General features: G+C 40.8%; 2 protein-coding genes across 4 annotated transcripts; both read right to left on the bottom strand.

Moving 5' to 3' along the window:
- Positions 1-237: 237 nt before the first annotated feature.
- Positions 238-9,339, bottom strand: sgk2a (serum/glucocorticoid regulated kinase 2a). Of its 2 annotated transcripts, XM_058084256.2 has the most exons (13): positions 9,075-9,339; positions 8,388-8,447; positions 8,251-8,312; positions 8,084-8,141; positions 6,451-6,534; positions 4,858-4,989; positions 4,674-4,786; positions 4,526-4,562; positions 3,275-3,361; positions 3,098-3,193; positions 2,141-2,296; positions 1,980-2,069; positions 238-1,362 (listed from the first exon to the last, which is right to left on the bottom strand). In XM_058084256.2, exons 2-13 carry the CDS (start codon positions 8,400-8,402, stop codon positions 1,207-1,209), a joined length of 1,086 nt encoding a protein of 361 aa, XP_057940239.1. In that variant the 5' UTR covers positions 8,403-8,447; positions 9,075-9,339; the 3' UTR covers positions 238-1,206. The 2 variants fall into 2 exon arrangements, with proteins under 2 accessions (XP_057940239.1, XP_078654445.1); XM_078798319.1 differs by lacking the exon at positions 9,075-9,339 and having other exon boundaries at positions 8,388-8,868.
- Positions 9,340-10,733: 1,394 nt separating this feature from the next.
- l3mbtl1 (L3MBTL histone methyl-lysine binding protein 1) lies at positions 10,734-24,377 on the bottom strand. Of its 2 annotated transcripts, XM_078798318.1 has the most exons (22): positions 24,214-24,377; positions 22,847-23,036; positions 22,434-22,624; positions 21,499-21,610; positions 21,277-21,418; positions 20,981-21,119; positions 20,038-20,086; positions 18,846-18,934; positions 18,119-18,223; positions 17,198-17,333; positions 17,033-17,124; positions 16,790-16,941; positions 16,208-16,284; positions 15,539-15,624; positions 15,355-15,465; positions 15,148-15,289; positions 14,488-14,590; positions 14,208-14,396; positions 14,077-14,126; positions 13,116-13,273; positions 12,557-12,619; positions 10,734-12,121 (listed from the first exon to the last, which is right to left on the bottom strand). In XM_078798318.1, the coding sequence occupies exons 2-22, from the start codon at positions 23,007-23,009 to the stop codon at positions 11,987-11,989; spliced, it is 2,484 nt and encodes an 827-aa protein (XP_078654444.1). In that variant the 5' UTR covers positions 23,010-23,036; positions 24,214-24,377; the 3' UTR covers positions 10,734-11,986. The 2 variants fall into 2 exon arrangements, 1 of the variants encoding a protein (XP_078654444.1); XR_013630233.1 differs by lacking the exons at positions 10,734-12,121; positions 12,557-12,619 and having other exon boundaries at positions 13,183-13,273; positions 14,202-14,396.
- Positions 24,378-24,483: the final 106 nt, after the last annotated feature.

The raw sequence follows: 24,483 nt of genomic DNA, 5'->3' as shown, positions 1-24,483 counted from the left end.
TCTCAGCTTTGCATAGTAATGTTGACATTTTTAAGGGCTGGACGGAAGCGCGGCAAGAGTGTTGGGATATGATGGGCGACGTAGGTTGGTTTGAATGTGGACTTTCGAATTTGGACAGCCTTCGCGCAGCGCGATGACATCATACAGCCCAAAAAAGGCGCACTTTTAGAATGCAGAGACAGCCAGAATGGTCTCAAATTGTGTATACAAGCAAAATAAAAGTCAAAATTAATTTATTCAAGGGGAAGAAAATAATGACAATAACAATAACACAATAATAACTCACTGCTTTATAAAGAGCACCATTAATCAACTGACATGAATACATTGTGACAGACCATATATTAAAACAACTGCAAAGCTGCCTAATACATACGTTAGATATGTTGTGTACATCTCCAATAAGCCAAATGCATAAACGTTCATAATCTAGCCTTTGAAATAATGCATAAAACAACAATTACAAAGTATAATTTACAAACAATACACACTGAAGCAACGGGCCAGTCTACGGTGGGGCTGCGGGGGTCAATGCCTCCTTTAATAAATGGCTTGCCCCCTACGTATCAAAATTTTAGAGGTGAAAACTCGGCGAAAAAAAGCACAAGAAAAGCACTTCCCTCATCGTCAATCTCCGTGGCCGTGGCATCCAATCACTGTGAGTATGCAAATGAGCCAAGATGCATCTTTGGCATATTTGTGTTCATTTGTCCATCAAGCTGGTTTCCTGGTTCATGGGGGGGCGACACAGGAAGAAGGGACCAGACGAGTCAATCTTGACCCGAATTATAAATATACATAAATAAATACATGCAATTGAAAAAAAATCGGGGTGCGCCATATTTGTGTATGTTTGTCCATTTATTATCTAGTAAGCACTTCCTGTGACGCATGAGGGAGCTAAGACCAAGGAACCGTACCATCTTTGACTCTGTAACAGGGAAGGCCAAATTCATATTGACTAACATAAAAATAAATGTACAACAAGCCCGTAAAGGATGAAATAGTGAAATAGTTCCATTCTGATTCCTAAAAAATAAAAATCCACCTTCTCTGAACGACTGTTTAGAAAACATTCATACATACATTTCCCCCATGCTGCTTTCAACACTACTCATTCTGTCAAAATGGCTGCAGTTGTGACTCAATTTAGTCCTAATGGATAAACCATAAGATGAGAGGCTGTCGCCTGAAGAGGCGTCAAACTCAAAGAAAGCTGTCCTCGCTGGCAACGTATGAGAAGCCATTGAAGGCATTGTTGGCGCTTGTGCCAGCGTTGAATTCGGGCGTCCGACTAACAGAGTTAGGAACCATTTCTCTAGTGAACTCGGGGTCAATGTGCTGAGTGTCGGCCGGGCCCCTCTGGAAAAAAAAAAACAAAGTGGTGGATGAATGAATTAATGAAAAAAAAATAATAAAAAATAATATATACATATATATTAAATATAAAAATAAATATTATTTATTAAGTATAAAAAATATTTTATTTTGTAGACTTTTTTATACTTATTAATTTTATTTTTATGGATATTTCATGGATATTTTTTGTGGATTAATGAATTAATGAAAAAAAATCTTTATATATATTAAATATAAAAAATAAATATTATTTATTAAGTATAAAAAATATTTTATTTTTTATACTTATTATTTTTTATTATTTTTTATTTTATACTTATTAAATATAATATATATATATATTTTCCATTCATTCTACCGCTTATCCTCACAAGGGTCGCGGGGGGTGCTGGAGCGGGAGGAATGTGGGAGGAAACCGGAGTACCCGGAAAAAACCCACACATGCACGGGGAGAACATGCAAACTCCACACAGAGATGGCTGAGGGTGGAATTAAACCCTGGTCTCCTAGCTGTGAGGCTAGGAGACCTGCATGCTAACCACTCAATATATATATATATATATATATACACATACATACATACATACATTCAAATACATGAACACCCAAGCAACACTCACCACATTGGGGTTATAAGGAGGAGTGATTCTCTTGTGGTAAATATCGTCCCAGTTGATCATGGAGAAAAAAGTGTGGTTTTTCACTTCTAACTATAAAACACAACAAAGACATATAGCATAAGTTGCATTTGAGATGCTGAGGAGGAGTTCAACACACTTACAAAGTCAGCAATGGCTCCGAGACGTCTGTGCTGGTCCTTCTGCAGGAGACCCTCAAGCAGGGAACACACAGCCTCGGACTTCCCCGGAGGGAGCAGCAGCGGCTTACGGAGGATCCCGTCATACATTTCTCCAACATCACGACTGTAGAAAGGAGGCTAAAATTGGAAGTAGGGATGTTATAAGTCAGGTTTTTAAGGAGCTGCTGCAAAAAGGATAGTCGAAGATCCCCGGAGGCTGCATGGCGGTCAAGTGGCTAGCAAGCAGACCTCACAGCTAGGAGACCAGGGTTCAATCCCACCCTCGGCCATCTCTGTGTGGAGTTTGCATGTTCTCCCCGTGCATGCATGGGTTTTCTCCGGGTACTCCGGTTTCCTCCCACATTCCAAAAACATGCTAGGTTAATTAGCGACTCCAAATTGTCCATAGGTATGAATGTGAGTGTGAATGGTTGTTTGTCTATATGTGCCCTGTGATTGGCTGGCTGGCAACCAGTCCAGGGTGTACCCCGCCTCTCCACCCAAAGACAGCTGGGATAGGCTCCAGCATACCCTTGCGACCCTATTGAGGGATAAATGGTAGAAAATGGATGGATTTCTAATTAATCATATTCAGACTATTATTTGGGGCTCGAGTGGTTAACGCGCAGGCCTCACAGCTTGGAGACCCGAGTTCAATCCCACTTTCGGCCATCTCTGTGTGGAGTTTGGATGTTCTCCCCGTGCATGCGTGGGTTTTCTCCGGGTACTCCGGTTTCCTCCCACATTCCAAAAACATGCTAGGTTAATTGCAGACTCCAAATTGTCCATAGGTATGAATGTGAGTGTGAATGGTTGTTTGTCTATATGTGTCATGTGATTGGCTGGCCACCAGTCTCCGCCCGAAGACAGCTGGGATAGGCTCCAGCAGCCCCGCTGAGTCTATAAGTATTTTGTCAATACTTCTCAATTGACACTTACCAGACTATAGATCATCTCATATAGAACAGCTCCCAGACACCACCAATCAACTGTCCTGTCATACGGTTCCTTGCGTAGAACCTCAGGTGCCAAGTACTTCATGCAAAGTTACAACAGAAAAACCAGAAATAAACTCAACCGGTCATGTGGATGAAGCTTGATGTTCTTTTGACTTACTTCAGGGGTTCCACAGAAGGTCGAGGTGGTTCCTTCTGGCTCAACACCTTCTTTGCATAATCCGAAGTCTGTCAGCACTACATGGCCCTGCACAGTAGAAGGTTCCATTCAAGTCATTGATTCATAATAACATCATAAATACGAACAGGAACACTGTAAACACGAATAAGTTAGCAGAACTCAAAAAAAAGTGAGGCAATCAGTTGCCACATTTTTTTTTGAGTTCATAAACTCAAACATATTAATATTTGGAGTTGATATTAGATATACTTTTCGCATTCTCTCTGCCATGCATTCTCCATTCTTTAATTTTCATTCTCATTTCAACTCTTTCCATATAAGAAGAAGGTGTGCATGTGTAACCTACATAGTACAAATCTATCTGATGCAATGGATTTATTCTTAATTTATTCTTGGTTTAATTTATTCATGTTTAATAGATTTTTTTATAAGTAACTACGAATTCATCATATTCATATTAATCAAAAAATACAATTTAATTAAACCGAAAAGACAGATAATGCAACATTTATTAGTAGAACTTTTAGTAGAACTTTTAGTAGAACTAGAAAATTTTAAGTTAAATATTCATTCATTCATTCGTTTTCTATCACAGGGCACATATAGACAATTTGGAGTCGCCAATTAACCTAAGGGTGGGATTGAGCCCTGGTCTCCTTGCTGTGAGATCTGTGCGCTAACCACTCGACTACCGTGCAGCCAAGTTAAATATTCATTCATTCATTTTCTACCGCTTTTCCTCACGAGGGTCGTGGGGAGTGCTGGAGCCTATCCCAGCTGTCTTCGGGCGAGAGGCGGGGTACACCCTGGACTGGTGGCCAGCCAATCACAGGGCACATATAAACAAACAACCATTCACACTCACATTCATACCTATGGACAATTTGGAGTCGCCAATTAACCTAGCATGTTTTTGGAATGTGGGAGGAAACCGGAGTACCAAACTCCACACAGAGATGGCCGAGGGTGGAATTGAACCCTGGTCTCCTAGCTGTGAGGTCTGCGTGCTAACCACTCGTCCGCCGTGCCGCCCCTAGCCATAGTTCAATTTAATCAAAACATATTAGTTAAAAGTACTCAAAATGGAACAACAAGTTCAATAAACTTGACATAATTAAGTTATTAGAACTTTTTTAAGAACTTTGAGTATGCATAACTTCATTTATTTAAGTACTTGGAACATTCGGGTTTACAGTAAAGAGGTGTTATGATGTGTTGAAGAGTATGTACCTGAGAATCTAAGAGGATATTCTCTGGCTTCAGGTCTCTGTAAAAGATAGCGGGGGAGGCCCCATTAAAGCACTGCTTTAATCAATCAATTCCATAACACAAATTCTGCCTAGCAACAAGTGTAAAAGTGTCTACAAGCTGTCTTAACCTGTAGACAATGTTCAGGGAGTGAAGGTAGCCGATAGCGCTCGCCACCTCTGCGGTGTAGAACCTCGCCCTGGGTTCTGTGAAGCATCTCTCACGCTGCAGGTGAAAGAAGAGCTACAGAAAAAGACACAAAACAGACATAAAAAAGAGGAAGATATTTGGTTGTATGTGTTTTTTTTTCATACTTCTCCTCCATTGACATAGTCCAAGACAAAGTAGAGCTTCTCCGCCGTCTGGAAGGAGTAGTGGAGTCGAACCAGAAAGGGATGTTTGAGGCTTTTTAGCAGCACATTTCTCTCTGCCATGATGTTCTTTTGCTACCGGTGAAGAAAAATGGGGAGTAAACCAAATGTAATGACAAGCAACAAATTATCGGATTGATCGAAATCTATTAATCCATCCATTTTCTATCCTGCTTATCGTTATGAGGGTCACAGGCATGCTGGAGCCTATCCCACCTGTCTTCGGGTGACACTCTGGACTGGTCGCCAGCCAGCCGATCACAGAGCACATATAGACAAACAACCATTCACACTCACATTCATACCTATGGACAATTTGGAGTCGCTAATTAAGCTAGCATGTTTTTGGAATGTGGGAGGAAAACCGGAGTACCCGGAGAAAACCCACACATGCACGGGGAGAACATGCAAACTCCACACAGAGATGGCCTGAGTGGGGAATCGAACTCCTAGCTGTGCGGATAGCGCTAACCTACTCGTCCACCATGCAGCCTTAATCAAAATATTTATCAAAATATGAATATCTCCTCCCCGCTACTCACCTTGCCCTCCTAACTCCAATGGGAGTCAACCACAGCCAATCAATTTCCATTTTTCCATCCCCAAAGCATAACACATTTTATGAACAGGCAACATTGATACAGAAATAATAATATTAGAACTTAAAAATTAGGTCAATGTGATTAAAAAAATACAAATAATGCATTAAACTACAGAGATACAAGCGTACTAAACAGGATTTTTCAAATTGATGATCTTGAGCTGCACGGTGGTCGAGTGGTTACCACGCAGGCCTCACAGCTAAGAGACCCGAGTTTAATTCCACCCTCAGTCATCTCTGTGTAGAGTTTGCATGTTCTCCCCGTGCATGTGTGGGTTTTCTCCGGGTACTCCGGTTTCCTCCCACATTCCAAAAACATGCTAGGTTAATTGGCGATTCCAAATTGTCCATAGGTATGAATGTGAGTGTGAATGGTTGTTTGTCTATATGTGCCCTGTAATTGGCTGGCCACCAGTCCAGGGTGTACCCCGCCTCTTGTCCGAAGACAGCTGGGATAGGCTCCAGCACCCCCGTGACCCTCGTGAGGATAAGCGGTAGAAAATGAATGAATGATGATCTTGAAGCAGTCTAGTTTCTAATTTACAGAATTGAATGATTGATGATTGAATTCTTCGCCAAAAGCAGAAGCAATCATTTGTGAAATGACAAAGTGTCCTTTGTACGCAGAAGCATTTTATAGAAGAGTCACATAAGGTCACATCTTTATTTTAAATTATTTATTATTATTAATTTTATTTATTTATTTTTCATTTAAATATATTTTATAAAAAATGTAATTTAAATTATTTTATATAAAATTTGATTATTAAATGTATTTTATTTTAAATATATTAAACAATATTTTTATATATAAAAACAATATATTAAATAATAATCATATAACATAAACAAGCACATTTTGTTTTTAAAATAAGAGTGTGTCCTGTTTACAAGTAGGGATACAGTACACACTATATACAGTAGAGGGCGCTCACCTCTTTTTTCTTCAAGATGACTTTCTTCTGCAGCACTTTGATGGCATAAAACTGGTTGGTGGTTTTGAGCTTGGCCAGCAGCACCTGCAAGTTTATTAATTCATGTTATTATATTTCCTCTATTGACTCAACGAGATGCCAGGCATCTTAATGGGACATAGTATCACATGAATCATACTATGATTTGCATATTTTACGTCAATTCACATAGAATATGAAAACAACCTTACAGACTATGACTGTATTCAGTTTGAACAGCGTTCCGGTAACATTTGATGTTGTGTTATTTTTCCACAGATGACCGTATTGACCTTAAGTAACAGCACAGTTAATGATTCGTGAAGTCCACAATGTCAACCAACTGCTTTAGTTACGTCACATTTAAGCACATTAACACGACGCCTGATAACTTTATCTGTGCATCTATGATCTCAGGAAAAGTCACTGCTAATAATGAAAAAAGTCAACTTCAATGATGCAAACAAGTACAGTTGATCTCTCATTTACTGTCCTGGACTACCAGGAGTTATTAAAAATATATGTTGTTGTACTTTACAACATTTGATAACATATCAACTTGTGTTCAGCTTGCTGCAAGTTTTGAGGGCAGATCAACTGTTAAAGCTAGTGGTTTTAACCATGGTGCATTCAAGGACCACTCGCGAAACTAGGATATTTTTGTCTCTGTACATATATGCTACTGCAGGGGTCACCAACACCCGGGGCAGCGGCCCGGTACTGGCCGATTGGCACTTCAAAGACACTAAAATACTAATATACTAATATACTAATATACTAAAATACTAAAATACTAAAATACTAAAATAAAAACAATAAATTAATAAAATACAATAATAAAGTACAATAATACAATAATACAATAATAAAATAATATAACACTATAATACAACTATAATACAACTATAATACAACTATAATACAACTATAAGAAAATACTAAAATACTAAAATACTAAAATACTAAAATAAAACAATAAATTAATAAAATACAATAATAAAATACAATAATACAATAATAAAATACAATAATACAATAATAAAATACAATAATAAAATAATATAATACTATAATACAACTATAATACAACTATAATACAACTATAATACAACTATACTAAAATACTAAAATAATAAAAATAAAAATAATAAAATAATAATACTATAACAATAATACTATAATTACAACAATACAATAACAATGATACTATAATACAACTATAACAAAATAATAAAATAATGAAATAATAAAATAATGAAATCATAAAAATAAAATCATACAAATAATATAATTAAACGATGCAAATAATATAATTTAATAATTAAATAATATAATTTATATAATAAAATAATAAAATGAAATAACTACATTGAGTTTAATGTAAATGCATATGAATTTTGGAAAACTATATAGTTAAAAATCACTACATATTAATGGTGTTTGACGGTCTATGTGTGCTAGCCTTATCCCCCGCCGTACAAATTGACAACTACGCTATATTTTTAGCGTTAATTAACAATTGCAAAATAAAATACACAATTTAAAAAAAAATCTGGGGTTGAAATTGTGAAAAGTCATACAATAAAATGTAAGAAGTGATAAGTGATTGCTGCACCTTTCCAAAGGTCCCTTTGCCAATGACAGCCAAGAAGTCAAAGTCAGTGGGTTTGGCACTGCAACAACAAGATAGACTCATCTATTATGCTTGTATTTATAATATTCCTATATATCCTTTAATATTAGACGATATGGCCAATGGGGGCAGAGTTGTGTAGTACTTACTGTGGGTTCGCTGAAGGTCCCAAATTGACATCATCATGAGGAGAGGAGGATGGCGACCGGAGCTGTTGCATGGAAGACAACAGTACTGTCCTAATATAATAATCTAACAATAATAACTTTATTGCATAAACACTTACATTACAGTGGGCCATTATCCATTCGACTCTCAGTAGAAAGGCAGCATCCGTTTGTAAAACCTAACACAGAACAGGAGACGTGTTTTCATATGTCAAATATACCGCATATCTCCAAATCTTGCATTGTTTGTGTTTGCATTGCTGAGCACAGTATGTGGAGCAGGTCCTTCAGGTTTGGAAGGAGGGCCAAGATGCTGGACCAGCAGAAAGACGCTGAAGGACAATATAATGATACAGAGAGTGTGCGTGTGTGTTGACATTGTCCACATTGCCTCATTTTCTCAGCTGTCACAACATGCAGGATGCTCGGTGCTTGACGTACGTATTCGTTTCTTTTCAAGCACGGCTAGTTTTAACATGGAAGATTATTTTTAAAAAAACATTTTAATGAAGTGAATATAAATATATCCATCCATTTTTATGCCAATCACAGTGCACATATAGACAAACAACCATTCACACTCACATTCATACTTATGGACAATTTGGAGTCGCAATTAACCGAACATGCCTGTTTTTGGAATGTGGAAAGAAACCGGCCAAGCAGAGAATCGAACCTGTACACTGGCGCAAGTTTAAACATGTCCTGTATGTGTGTACAGTATAATAACGATTTAAATCCCTATTTAATATTTCCATAGCAACATAAAACAAATGACAATACATTACCATGAAGTGTGAACTCACCTGCGTGTGCTGGAAGACAGTCGTTAAAATGTGTGGAGAAGCAGCAGCAGCAGACTGATCTCAGACCAGTCGGGACATGAAGAGAGTCAATGATTGATGGAAGGTTGTTAAACATTGGGGCGGAGCAACACAACTGTATGTGTGTGTGTGTTGAAGGCTGTCCCAGTGTTTGGTTTTGAACAATTTGAGACAATCAACATGTGATTGAAGTGTCGACATTCAGCTTTAATTTAAGAAGTTTGACAGAAATATGCAGATTATAATGCTAAGAGTCCACTGGGCTGGTGCCAGTTGGTGCCAGTTGGTGCCAGTTGGTGCCAGTTTGCGCCAATGCAATTTGCTGTGGTGCCGAGTGTCAGTAAGGTGACTAGTGGCGTGCAGTGGATCAAACTGCCTCCCAACTGGCTTGTGGTGGCCCGTAACGGCGGCAAAAATTGAGTTTGGCGGGAAGAAAATTTCAAAATGTTTAAAATCTTCATCGCGCCAGATGGAATGTAATGGTGTGAGCCAAGTTGCCCCAATGATGCTAGGAACGGCGCCAGTTGGTGCCACTTCGCGCCACTTCGTGCCAATGCACTTTGCTGTGGTGTCACCAATAAGGTGACTAGTGGCTCAAACTGCCTCCCAACTGGCTCGTGGTGGCCCATAACGGCGGCAAAAATTTATTTTGGCGGGAAGAAAATTTCTAAATGTTTTAAAAAACTTTCTTTCGGTTGCTTGATGCAAGTGGCGGGAAGTGTCCACCAAGTGGAACCAAATGTTGCAAACAATCCACCTACTGGAATCGACTGGAATGTAATGGCACGAGCCAAGTTGCCCCAATGATGCTAGGAGTCCACTGGCACGGCACCAGTTGGTGCCAGTTCACGCCAGATCGCACCAATGCAATTTGCTGTGGTGTCGAGTGTCGCCAATAAGGTGACTAGTGGCGTGCAGTGTCTCAAACTGCCTCCCAACTGGCTCGTGGTGGCCTGTAATGGCGGCAAAAATTAATTTTGGCGGGAAGAAAATTTCAAAATGTTAAAAAAAATTTAGTTTAAAATCTTTCTTTCGGTTGCTCGATGCAAGTGCCGCGAAGTGTCCACCAAGTGGAACCAAATGGCCCAAACAATCCACCTACTGGAATCGACTGGAATGTAATGGCGTGAGCCAAGTTAATAATGCTAGGAGTCCACTGGGACGGTGCCAGTCGGTGCCAGTTCGCACCAAATTAATGTTCGCTCGGCATGTTACCATGTTGCCGTTATTCGGCGCCACAGCGAGCCACTACGCGTCAATCACAATCTGGTGCGAACTGGCACCAACTGGCATTGCAAAGGGAGCCACAACAAAGAGGTTGAAGAGCCACATGCGGCTCTGGAGCCGCGGGTTGCTGACCCCTGTCCTATACTATCAGTATCTCGCCTAAATAGTCTCCAGTTTTTCTTGTACCTCTGTGTTATACTGTATAAAGTGTATATATATACTGTTTCTATAAAGCACTCCAGGCTAATGTAAGCACCACCACGTCTATGTGTTGGTGACAATATCGTCAATAGGAGGACAGGTTGTATGCAAAGAAAGTTTATAGTCAATAGTGCAACTCACTGCGGTACATTTCACTCCGTATGAGGGCGTACAAGCGTGTCAAGCCTAAAAAAAAAAACAAAAACAAAAGGAAAAAGTCAACTTTGCATGTTTATTGGAATGATTTAACATGATCTTTACATACACACACACACACACACACATACACACACATACACACACACAGCCATAAGCCCTTAAGACATTCCAGTGAAGCTGCAATAATATCAGAAATCCAACATCATGCATAAACACGACACACGCTTGACTTGTAGTCGTCATGTCAAGTTGTTGATAGTCATTTAACACTCCTGGTTTGGGGCTTCGCTTCACAGTTGTGCTCTCGTAATGTGCCATTGTATGCATCCACAAATTAAATTGGTCGCATAGAAAAATTAAGAGAATTGTGTTGGGCTGACGCGGGACAAACAAGAAGGCGAATAATAATTTTTTAAAATGCAAAAATAAAAAAAACAAAAATATGGCGTTTTTCATCAAGATTGGCCCATCGCATCTTTGATTGGGTGATTATTCATTATTACACAAGCAGTTTTGCCTTTATCAATTCAATAGAAACAAAAATATGCAAATTTTTAGACATTTTAAAATATGAAATATACCAATTTCTCAATTGTTTCATTATTATTTTAATTGTAATTATTTTTTGCATGATGCTGCAGCTCTTGAATTAGTTTTCCATGCTTGCAAGGCCACAAAATAAAAATAATAAAAATGATATCATTAAAAAAATATTATATGTTGTTTATAAATAGTTTAACAATTATATTAAATCATTTAAAAAGATTAAAATGTTTAGTTAAATCAAATGTTTAAATTTTTAATTTGTTAAATAGAATAATAAATAGGTTCAATATTATTATTTTTTTCACAATTTAGTCGGCAATTACGAAATTATTTCACATTTTGTATTTAATTTTGGCACAAAAAACCCTCAATTTTTAAAATCCTCTTTTACAGTAACTTTTATAGTTATAAATTATTGCACAAACTCAGAAGCTTGAGAGAGCTCCTTCACTGGCCTGTCTAGTCTATTGCATTAAGTCTTTTTTCTTACTTTTCCCTCATCTTTTTTTTTTTTTTTTTGTACATCAAATCAGATCCAACTCAAGTTGATCTTTTTTTAACTGTCACATGAAATTCACTTTAAGTCAACATTTGCTGATAATACTGAATTATGGTCACTTCCTGCAAGTGTATGTTATGTTGACAGGTGTTCCGATACACTTGTTCTTCCGCTCTACATTTTTTAATGGGGCACAGGACGCGAAGAACACAAACGAAAAATGAACCATTGGCACATGGATGACTCGCATCGCGAGCGAGGCTCATTTAAGAGCCTCATCTGTGCTCTTGAACATGAGAATAGCGTTGGAGATCTTGAGGGCGGGGCCTAGCTTGATGCTCATGATCTTCACGATGTCCGTTTGGGTCAGCAGCAAAAAGGCTTCGCCGTCAATCATCTGAGAAATGAAAGAAATACTAGAATAAAGATGTAAATGTAAGTCGTGTTTAGGCCAGCAGAGAAGGCTTTGCTAACACTAATGCCAAGTATAGCAAAACATAACCATATCAACATGAATAATATCACAAAATGGTTGTCCGATGTACAACTCATTTCTAAGTAGAAATATTTATAATTAAATACAAACATCATTAAATTAAAGTTAAAATTGTTATATTGTAGTAATTTGGATGCATATGAAACGTTAGGGCTCCCCCTACTGATGTAAGCTTGAATTGACTTTTAAGCCACAGAGGGGAAAAAACATTGGTGATAAGCCGAGTCCCTGTTGGTTAATTAATAATATACTATAAAAAATATAAAATAATAATATCACCTATCGGGTTGTAATGACAAGTATGGCCACTAAAGGGCAACAAATAACGTGGATTACCTCTTCTTTAAAGAGACGAGCCTGATCCTCACAGCCAATTAGATTCTGCACAAAGGTGAAGACCTAGAGGGCAAAAAACAACAATGCTATATGATAATAATAATAACAATAATAATAATAATAAATGATGATAATGATATTATTATTATTATTATAATTATAGTAATATAATAATAATAACAACAATAACAGTTACAATAATAATCAATAATGATAATAATAATAATACTAGTAATGGTTTTATTTAATTGAACATGCATCAGATTACAACTGAATGCATCACATAATCAGTTCATGATAAATAATGATAATAATGATAATAATGATAATAATGATAATAATGATAATAATAATAATAATAATAATAATAATAATAATAATAATAATAATAATAATAATAATAATAATAATAATAATAATAATAATAATAATAATAATAATAATAATAATAATAATAATAATAATAATAATAATAATAATAATAATAAAGTGTCAGAAGTCCAAAAGTCCAAAATAAAAAAAAAAGTAAATAAAAAAATGAGTTTGTTTAGAATGTCACCTCCTCCACGCTCCAAGCTGCCACCTGACTGGCTGGGATGCCCTGGACACCAGGAAGTAGTTTACAGTGTTGCTCCCAGCACAGAGACAAAGCACGATCGGACGGAGCAGTCAGCGCCGACACAAACAACGACGGATAGACGCACTCGGATGACATGTCTGGCAAGAAAGAACACACACATGCAACTTTTACTGGCCATCAACACTTGTCAGCCATCAGTCCGAAAACGTCCACTTTTCTGACCTATAAATGTAGTTAGAGTGTTGTAATGCCAAAGTTTCAGATAATGAGGTTTGCACATTTGGAAGTGAGCCTTGAAAGAAGTTTGAGATGGCTCTGAAATCTGGGTTTCAGAGAGTTCCTTATATGGGCATGCCCGAGTACAAGCTGTACAACCTATTAGCTGTATAAGCTGAGTGGGATCAATCACAGTGGAGTGAACGTGCCCGGAGGCGGGCCGTGGGTTGAATAAATTGAAACAAACCGTTTTGGAAATACAGCTGGAATAGGTGCAGATTCTGGAAGATCTCGAATGCTTTATGTTTGGGTTATTGTGTGTAGCTGCTCTATAGGAGTCCGCAACTCAATACATTCATTCATTTTGTACCGCTTTTTCCTCACAAGGGTCACGAGGGTGCTGGAGCCTATCCCAGTTGTCTTCGGGCGAGAGGCGGGGTACACCCTGGACTGGTGGCCAGCCAATCACAGGGCACATATAGACAAACAACCACTCACACTCACATTCATACCTATGGACAATTTGGAGTCGCCAATTAACCTAGCATGTTTTTGGAATGTGGGAGGAAACCGGAGTACCCGGAGAAAACCCACGCATGCACGGGGAGAACATGCAAACTCCACACAGAGGTGGCCGAGGGTGGAATTGAACCCGGGTTTCCTAGCTGTCCCCCTTATTGTCTGAGTATGATATACCAGATGAATAAAAGTACTATCTACTCACTCTGATAGTCTCTCTGCTGGTTCTTCCTATATTTGGGTGGACGGCCAATTCTGAAAAACAAAGATGTAGGTAAATATAAATAAATATAACAGCAACAACATTCACGCAAACACACACACACGCACCTTTACCTGCCACGGTAATGCGCCTTCTTGGTCCTTTGTCCGAAAAAGAGGCTCCTTTTGCTCTCGGAGTCGGACAGCTCGGCCTTCAGTCTGCCTTGATTGCGCTCAGCCAGCGGACACCCTGACACGCAGTGGTGGGCCGTGAAGCGACCCGTCACATGGCCTGAACCGTCACAGCCCGGAGTCGGGCACTTCCTGTTTTTTTTTTAAAGAAGATGAATATTTTATTTAAAATGTGTTGACTTCAAGGGTCAAAACGAGATGAACGCAGAGAAAGCGGGTCGACCTGTTGTGAAAACTGTACTTGGTGGTTCTTGTGTGGCTGATGGGCTTACATGGAACGGATGGAGGGTAAGTGGACTGGGCCGGAATCGGGGGGTCCCTCGGACCTGAGTGCATTGAAAAAATTAAGTAAAATAAACCTGGATGGCTGAAAACTGACCAGTAGAATGGATCCTAGAATCCATTCATCCTGGAATGGATTGTGTTGAACTTACTTCACAGATTCAAGTGGTTAACTTATTTTTACACTTTGAATGTTAATGGTACGTTGGAGGTTGTTATATAGTATGCTGTGATAGCTAACAACTTCTTTCCATTCATTCATTCATTCATTTTCTACCGCTTTTTCCTCACGAGGGTGCTGGAGCCTATCCCAGCCAATCACAAGGCACATATAGACAAACAACCATTCACACTCACATTCATACCTATGGACAATTTGGAGTCGCCAATTAACCTAGCATGTTTTTGGAATGTGGGAGGAAACCAGAGTACCCGGAGAAAACCCACGCATGCACGTCGAGAACATGCAAACTCCACACAGAGACCCTCCACCGAGGGTGGAATTGAACCCTGGTCTCCTAGCTGTGAGGTCTGCGCGCTAACCACTAGGCCGCCGTGCCGCCCAACTTCTTTCCAATGAATAATAAAAGTCTGTAATTACTGTGTGGCTGATGTGTTTTGGTGTCCTGGGGGGGAGCTTTGAGTGGGTGACCGGTGGCCTCACACCAGCCAGCTGGGTGGATGTCAGGGTGATCCGAGTCTATCCACTCATCATATACATGACTCCAGCCATCATAGTGGATCTAAGGGAGGAACACACATGGCTGGTTGCTAAAACAATGCACACACACACAAACACACACAATACTTTGATCCGGTGAGTCTCCACTTCCTCTACTGTTGCCACACGAATGAGACCAGGACTTCTCTTGTCCACAGCCTCCAGTTTCATGTGAGGCAGGAAGCTGTGGGCCGGACGCTGTATGTTGACAACAACAACATAAATAGTAAATATTATTATTATTAACAACAACAACAACAATTGTTCTGACCATTTTAAAAGCCTCGGCTTCCACTGCCTTAGAACCAGTCTCATTCATGTAGCGGGACCAGGAGAACTCTCCCTGGTCAGGGTAGTCTAGTGATAAAAGAAATCATAATTCCCATATTAGTAACATAAAACAGTGTCTTATATATGACAAAAAGGCGGTATAGAGATTAAGGGGGTATTATGCCAGCCAAACTTGCCTGTTCCTTGATGGTAGCTCTGTTTTAAAGCAGCTGTATCGCCATGGTAACTTGGGGTAAACTCATCTCATCTTTTATGTCAACACGCACTGAGCACAAAGCCGAGAACCAGATTTGCAGTAGCATTTAGCTTTATTTGGGGAATTTAGGTTTTGAGCACAAAGCTTGGTTTGGTAGAGCCATTCATTCATTCATTCATTCATTTTCTACCGCTTATCCTCACGAGGGTTGCGGGGGCGAGGTATACACCCTAGACTGGTGGCCAGCCAATCACAGGGCACATATAGACAAATAACTATTCACACTCACATTCATCCCTATTGGAGAACATGCAAACTCCACACAGAGATGGCAGAGGGTGGAATTGAACTCGCGTCCCCTAGCCTGCGTGCCAACCACTCTCCCACCGTGCAGCGGTGCAGTGGTAGAGCCACTTTCACATAATACCCCCGAAGAAGAGAAATAGATGTTACCTTGAGGGGGTGTTAGGGGCAGGTTTCTCTCCTGGCACCAACCAATGGGGTGAATGTATGGACTGGTGGCATCACACCTACACATTTAATGATAACAAAGAAATCACCTTATTTTTAATACTTGTATGCCAACATAGTTAACATGTCAAAAATGTATCAAACTGTAAAAAAACAAAAATGCTCAAATGTTCATTCATTCATTCATTTTCTACTGCTTATCCTCACAAGGGTCGCGGGGGTGCTGGAGCCTATCCTAGCTGTCTTCAGGCGAGAAGCGGGGTACACCCTGGAGTGGTCGCCAGCCAATCACAGGGCACATATACACAAACAACCATTCACACTCACATTCATACCTATGGACAATTTGGAGTCGCCAATTAACCTAGCATGTTTTTGGAATGTGGGAGGAAATCGGAGTACCCGGAGAAAAACAGGGAGAACATGCAAACTCCACACAGAGATGCCCGAGGGTGGAATTGAACCCTAGTCTCCGAGCTGTGAGGTCTGTGCGCTAACCACTCGACCGCCGTGCAGCCATGCTCAAATGTTAAGTGATGTTAAATGATCAAAATTAGGCCTGACCAGTAGTCGTAGGTGTCATCCCAGTTATCAAAATGGACCAGGAAGCGGGCGTCCACTGCATCAGTGATAGTCGCCACGCAGATAAGGGAGGGGTTCATGCGGTCGACGGCTTCCAGTTTCATGCCTATATCGAAGCCACACTTTACGTCGACCTGTCAGAGAGAACAAGACACAATTTCTTAATCCCAATATTTGCGTCCATCAGTTGACCTCAGAATGTAAATAAAAAGCTGTAAGGATTACCCTTCCAGGACTGGCAAAGACCTCTTTGGGAGCCACTTGTGCTTTAGTCATTCTAAGGTAGTTTGTCCATGTAAACTCTTCTTCTTTACAACCTGCAGTGGTGTGAAGTGGCAATTACATATTTAGTATCATATTCAATTATAACGGTGCATTGTGCCCTCTGACCTTTAGGAGTGTTCAGTTTGTGACCTGTGCTCTCACACCAGCCTGAAGGGTGCACATCGGGCGAGTTGGCATTCACCCAGAAGTCGTGGCAGTCAGAGTAGCCGTCAAAATGGAGGCGCAGACGGTAGCCGCACACCTGCAGGCGGCTATAGATCAGCGCTAAGATCTTTACCTTTCAGTATTGTTCACATCTGCCTTCCACCCAAATTGTTTTAGCTGTGAAATAATGCTAAGGACTCGAATTTCATGGCGCACCTCACACAGTGGTTAATTTCACTGTGCGCAGCCAATTTGGTAGACTGGGCTGCGCCAAAACGGCGCACCATGGGAGGTGCACACATTGCCACATTGCCGTCATGACAATTTTGTGACAAAACAGCACGCCAAATGTGTTCTGAAAGATCGCCAGCTCTGACTTGGTCTTTTCTTGGTGCAGGCGAAGCGCACCCTGCGTAGTGGTAAATTGACTGGCAGGCGCACAGTGAATTTCAGTGAATTGTCCCATAACATCTGATGCCAGACCAAACCCGTCACGCATAATGCTCTACAAAAATAGATCCCCAAGAGTCTTAAGTGATGTTAACAATGTAATATTAAGTAGAGTAGATCCAAGTAGTTTTAATGCCAGCACTGGAGAGAAAGGTCAGCCCACCAGCCAAGGTCTAGAGAGTCCAAGCAGTCTTTAAAGTGAAACTGAGTTCCTTTTCCTTGTAAGTCTTAACTGTTAACTATTTGTATTGTATTGGTCTCATCCGGTTTCAACAAGTCATTGGCAAGGAGGCTGGCCGTCTCAGCCAGGAGACAGAAACGTGACTCATGGTGCCTTTGTTCCAAGTGAAAGGTCTTATGTGATGTCTCTCTGCTGCACATAGTGTACATTCAGAACAGAGTATTCCGTTCCTGACAGTCTCCACATCTCACCTCGGCCACGGTAAGAACAAAGTACATGGACGGATGCTGAGGGTCAATCCCTTCCAACTTCATCCCCTGCTTGAAGCCATTCTTCACCGTGGGTGCCCTCTGGGTCTGCGTAACAATAGTCAATGGTCGATCTTACTGAATGTGCTACTCGTCTTTTTTTCAAGGTGACTAGTTGCTAGGCAGAATTCAAACAGCTCAATCAAACCCTCAAACAATGCACAGCGATGAGCGAATTCAAGAAACAATACAAGCAGTTGATGTTTGCTAAATACAAGGATGAAGAGTCTTGAACCAGTCATGATGTGCTATATATATCACTATATTGACACTTACTATGGTACCCATTATGTCATTGGATGCTCATATCACCTCCTACTTCGGTACGTGACAAAAAATTAAATAAAAGTAAAATAAAGTACAAAAAAAAAAAAAAAAAACACAACTTAAATTATATTAGGAAAGCAGGAAGTGAACAAATGTAACAGTTACTGATTGTAAAAGTACCAGATGGAGGGGTAGGATTTAATAAGCTTTGCTTCTTCCTACTCCTTTTGGACATGTGGAACTGTGAACTGATTATGTGATGCATTCAATTGTAATCTGATGCATGTTCAAATGAAATTAAACCATTACCATTACTATTAAAAAACAACTACAGCAGATTAATTCATTTTCTATCTAAATAAAATCATGCTCCAAGTGAGACCATATGAAAATAAAAATGTACCTCTTGGAACAGCATGTCTGGAGCAGCGATTGATTTTGTTTCCTCCAGATATTGTGTCCATGTCCACTGCTCCGTCTTCATGTCTCCACCTTCAAGCCAAAGTGGTCCAATTACGACATGCTCATCACAGCAGTTTTTTTTGTGAGTGTGATGTCAGATCAAGACAGATGTCTAAATATGGTCGTCTGCTTGGTGCTCCGTGCAGTCAGCCTCAAACGTTGACGACCCGCTCTCGGCCCTGCTTGATTCTGCACATTTGTTTTTATTCATGGAATGTAATAGAACACATGTCATGTTGAAGAAAACGCCAGATAATCTATCTTGGTGTGGTATGTTATGGTTTACTTGAAGGATTAAATATTATTATGACTTGTTGATTGATTTCAATTGTTACACTCACAAAGTATTTAAATAACACAAACTGATAAGCAGGGCTGCACGTCTGACGAGTGGTTAGCGCGCAGACCTCACAGCAAGTAGACCCGAGTTCAATTCCATCCTCGGCCATCTCTGTGTGGAGTTTGCATGTTCTTCCCGTGCATGCGTGGGTTTTCTCCGGGTACTCCGGTTTCCTCCCACATTCCAAAAACATGCTAGGTTAATTGGCGACTCCAAATTGTCCATAGGTATGAATGTGAGTGTGAATGGTTGTTTGTCTATATGTGCCCTGTGATTGGCTGGCTGGCCACCAGTCCAGGGTGTACCCCGCCTCTCGTCCGAAGACAGCTGGGATAGGCTCCAGCATACCTGCGACTGATTATTTCTCTTTGTATTTGCCAATGAGTGAACATTAGCATTGCATGGTGTTTTCATGGCAGATGTTTGTGACGGGGCTGCACGGTGACCGAGTGATTAGTGTGCAGGCCTCACAGCTAGGAGACCCGAGTTCAATCCCACCCTCGGCCATCTCTGTGTGGAATTTGCATGTTTTTCGATTTCCTCCCACATTCCAAAAACATGCTAGGTTAATTGGCGACTCCAAATTGTCCATAGGTATGAATGTGAGTGTGAATGGTTGTTTGTCTATATGTGCCCTGTGATTGGCTGGCCCGCCTCTCGCCCAAAGACAGCTGGGATAGCCTCCAGCAACCCCCCGTGACCCTCATGAGGATAAGCGGTAGAAAATGAATGAATGAATGAAACTAATAAACAAAATACCAAACTGTTGTGAACATACAAATAGAAACCTTACCTCCTCTGGTGTGTCTGACATCTGTCTTGGAATCTTCCATTTTGTCATCCTAAAAAAAAAATAAAAAAAACAGACCAGTTTGTAATGACATTTTCAAGCCAGGACTACTTTAATTTTGTACTAATGAAGTTAGTCATATAATATCTTCTTAGGGGACAAACTTGGATATTCTTTAAGGTAGTCAGTGTAGAGTAGTCAGTAGTCAGCCATGATTGTCTAATTAACTGGCAACACAAGTGAGTACCATGCTTGCCTAAAATCATGTGTGGTGGTAGCGTGCATGAGTGCTGCCAGCACTGGAAAGTTGAGGTTCATGGAGGGGAAACATGAATTCCAGTATACATATATGTGGCATTGTCACTGGACTGGACCACATGATAGTTTAATATGTCTAATATGGGGGCAGCACGGCGGTCTAGTGGTTAGCGCGCAGACCTCACAGCTAGGAGACCAGGGTTCAGTTCCACCCTCGGTGGAGGGTCTCTGTGTGGAGTTTGCATGTTCTCCACGTGCATGTGTGGGTTTTCTCCGGGTACTCCGGTTTCCTCCCACATTCCAAAAACATGCTAGGTTAATTGGCGACTCCAAATTGTCCATAGGTATGAATGTGAGTGTGAATGGTTGTTTGTCTATATGTGCCCTGTGATTGGCTGGCCACCAGTCCAGGGTGTACCCCGCCTCTCGCCCATAGACAGCTGGGATAGGCTCCAGCATCCCCCGCGACCCTCGTGAGGAAAAAGCGGTAGAAAATGAATGTCTAATATGTCTAATATGTCTAATATGTCTAATATGTCTAATATGTCTAATATGATAAGGAGCCCGAACTCACATCCAATATGACAAGTGTCTGCTGAAGAAGCTGAGGGTGAAGATGATGGAGTGGCAACTCTAAACACTATTGATTTGTTAGATACTGTCTATATGAGGGACATTGAATTCCTACCGTGCCCTCCATGTCGGAGTCTTCATCAGAGGGACTGAGATACTCCTTCTTCTTCCTCTTCCTCATGGGCTTCATCTGCTCAACGTTTAAGGAGGAGACCCTGCCTCCCGCCGGCACCTTCTCCACTCCGACGCTCCTCCTGGGGGACCACTTTAAGACGTCAAGTCAAGTATATTTCTGTAGCGCCAATTCGCAACAGATGTTATGTCAAGGCACTTAACACGAGTAAACCCACATAAGCAAGGCGAGAAAAAACTCCTGTTAAAGTAGTGATTGACTGACATGAATGGACATACTTGTCCACCATGGGCTCTCTGCGGAGCTCCTCTGGGTAGATCTTCTGAGTTCCAGCATCACGGTTCTGTGGCACCTCAGATTTGACCTGAAGTAAACTCTCTGGTTCCACACCTCTCACTGAGACCAATGGAGTTGTCACATCTGAAAATAATAATAACACAACAAGACAAATGGAACTAACTGGAACTAACAAAGTTACAACACTTTGTAATGACTCTTACCAGGCTTTCCCAATGTGTCTGCACCCGAGGTCCCTGCTGGAGCTTCGTTGGTGGAGCTCGGGGTCGATGGAGTGATCAGCGTGCTCAGTGCTCCAACGTCACTCACACAAAACTACACACACACACATAGTATATATATGAAACCATGTATTGAAAACTATGACACTTCATAATAATACATGTTTGTAAGTTACAATTAATAGTCTCATTCATTCATTTATTCATTTTCTGCCTCTTATCCTCACGAGGGTCGCGGAGGGTGCTGGAGCCTATCCCAGCTGTCTTCGGGCGAAAGGTACACCCTGGACTGGTGGCCAGCCAATCACAGGGCACATATAGACAAACAACCATTCACACTCACATTCATACCTCGCCAATTAACCTAGCATGTTTTTGGAATGTGGGAGGAAACCGGAGTACCCGGAGAAAAAAACCCATGCGTGCATGGGGAGAACATGCAAACGCCACACAGAGAGGGCCACGGGTGGAATTGAACCCGGGTCTCCTAGCTGTGAGGTCTGCGCGCTAACCACTCGACCGCCATGCAAGTAATAGTCTAAATATGTTTAATTAGAAATCCATTTTCTACTGCTTATCATCACTAGGGTCGCTAAGGGTATGCTGGAGCCTATCCCAGCTGAGGCGGGGTACACCCTGGACTGGTGGCTAGCCAATCACAGGGCACATATAGACAAACAACCATTCACACTCACATTCATACCTATGGACAATTTGGAGTCGCCAATTAACCTAGCATGTTTTTGGAATGTGGGAGGAAACCGGAGTACCCGGAGAAAACCCACGCATGCACGGCGAGAACATGCAAACTCCACACAGAGATGGCCGAGGGTGAAATTGAACCCAGGTCTCCTAGCTGTAAGGTCTGCACGCTAACCACTTGACCCCCTAAAATCAGTAAGCTGCATGACAATCACCTTAAGGTTGCTCCCAGGCAAGATGGCCATTCCTTCCTTCCATTCCAGTACATGAACGATGCTACAAGCCCCGCCCACCTGTGCTGTCAAAGTGGGCGGGGCTGCCTCACCAGCCCTGCCTCCTTTACTCGGGTCTCCTATTGCCACAGTCGGTGTCGCCAGGTCCACTTTTTGATGGCCTGGAAGAGGAGCTGTAAAAAAAAAAAAACATAGTATAAATTTGAATGAGATTGAGGGCTGCTGCAGCAAAGTGGAGACTATGGAATATAATAGACTTATATAATGCGACTTATGTTGTGTTTGTTTTTTGTGGTGTTTTCAGCATTGACAATGATTTAGCAAGTATGCAAAATAGGACCCAATACTTCTGCCAATGGAAACGTGTTGATAACAAGTCCTTCAGAATGCATCACCTGGTAGGAGTAGAGCCGCAGTGGTGGGCGGCTGAGTCCGAGCCTTTTTGACCATGGTCTCCGTCCCACAGAGAAGAATGGCTTCAGCGGGCAAAGAGGGTGGAACCGTTGGGGCACTGTCGGGCTCCGGGGGCTGAACTTTCACGTTGATGTTGGTGCTCATTGCAGCGATGGTGGTGATGGCCCTGTGCTTTAATTTCAGAGTGGTACAACACAAGAAACACCAAGAAAATTAATTAATCATAATCAAAATCAAAATTAATCCAGTGTTGTTATACTGCCTGGAAACACTATTTACAGATGGCTATTCTGTTAAAACGGCACAGACACAAAATGGGTGGAGTCATCCTACTAATATTCCACCTTTGGAGGAGTTAGCATCACCAACAAGCTTATTAATGACAATGTAGCTAGTCTCCACCTTTGGAGGAGTTAGCATCACAAACAAGGTTATTAATGACAATGTAGCTAGTCTTAATAAAGTTCAAGTGGTCATTTTGATGCAATGACTGTATGTTTAGAACACAGCTCTATATATTATGTCAGTCGAACATATGTTTATATAAAACGTAACTATGAACATAGGCGGTATTAGCTTGAATAGCAGCAGCCACAACCAGGAAGTACGGTGGCCTTTGAAGGTCAAACCGCATTTGGTCAAAGTATTTGAATAATTTGATATTATAATGAGATTGTGAATGTACTATTCATGTGGTTGTAAGCAAGCTGTACAAATTGATACATTAATTAGGTCATTAACTATGCAAGCTCCTCACAATCAATGTCAGCCCCCCCATGGTGATATTCATCTTTACATACGAGGTCATTATTTATAAATGCTCTTTTTCACCCTAATAACTTTAGTGAATTTTAAAAACAGTAAAGGTGACGCATTAATATATGAAAACTGACAAACCCACAAAACTATAAGAGACATTAAATATAAAATGGCGGAGGATATGACGACCTTAAGGCTCAAAACTAGTATGAGAAATCATTAAAGGAGTAAAAAGGGAGAGAAAAGAACGCCCATTACGGTTACATTTTGATGGAAAATATACACTATTGTCCCTATCTCGTTCTAACTGGGTGTAGAAACAGGCGTAAAGCGTTTATTGTAAACTAATTAAGACAATTTTAAAAAGGAGCAATTCTCATGAATTCAAGCTATATAAAAAAAATTCAGTGGGTGATGGTAACCATGATAAAGCCTTAACGACTCACCACCGCCTCAAGAAAAAAAACACAATGAATGTTTTAAAATGGTTTAAAGCTGCTGCGCCTTGTGGGATTAAAAAAAGTGAGTAAATATTCAGTTAGGTCGCGTACCGCCGATTATTTTTGTTAAGTGGAAATTTTGGTCTTACCAAGCTCTGCTTTCCTGCGTCCGCCCGGGCTCTAAGTGCGCATGCGCCGACACAGCAACAGCAGTCTACAACAGCGATGAGGTCTAACAGAACCGCACCGCTTTGTGACGGTCCAAACTGGATCCATCAGTGCTCTCCCCACACATTCACAGAAACATGTACTTGTATTTTTTTTTAAGTAAATAGCCTCCAGTGTATCATTTTTTTATACATGAAAGCGCGTTATGTAATTAGCAGGATGTAGGTCATAGTGATGCAGCAATGATAGCG

Source organism: Doryrhamphus excisus, linkage group LG17 (genome assembly GCF_037039965.1).
Source record: "Doryrhamphus excisus strain RoL-2023G ecotype Guam linkage group LG17, RoL_Dexc_Guam_v1.1, whole genome shotgun sequence".
NCBI lineage: Eukaryota > Metazoa > Chordata > Actinopteri > Syngnathiformes > Syngnathidae > Doryrhamphus > Doryrhamphus excisus.
The sequence above is the reverse complement of the archived record's forward strand: the minus strand, read 5'-3'. Positions and strand labels throughout refer to the sequence as shown.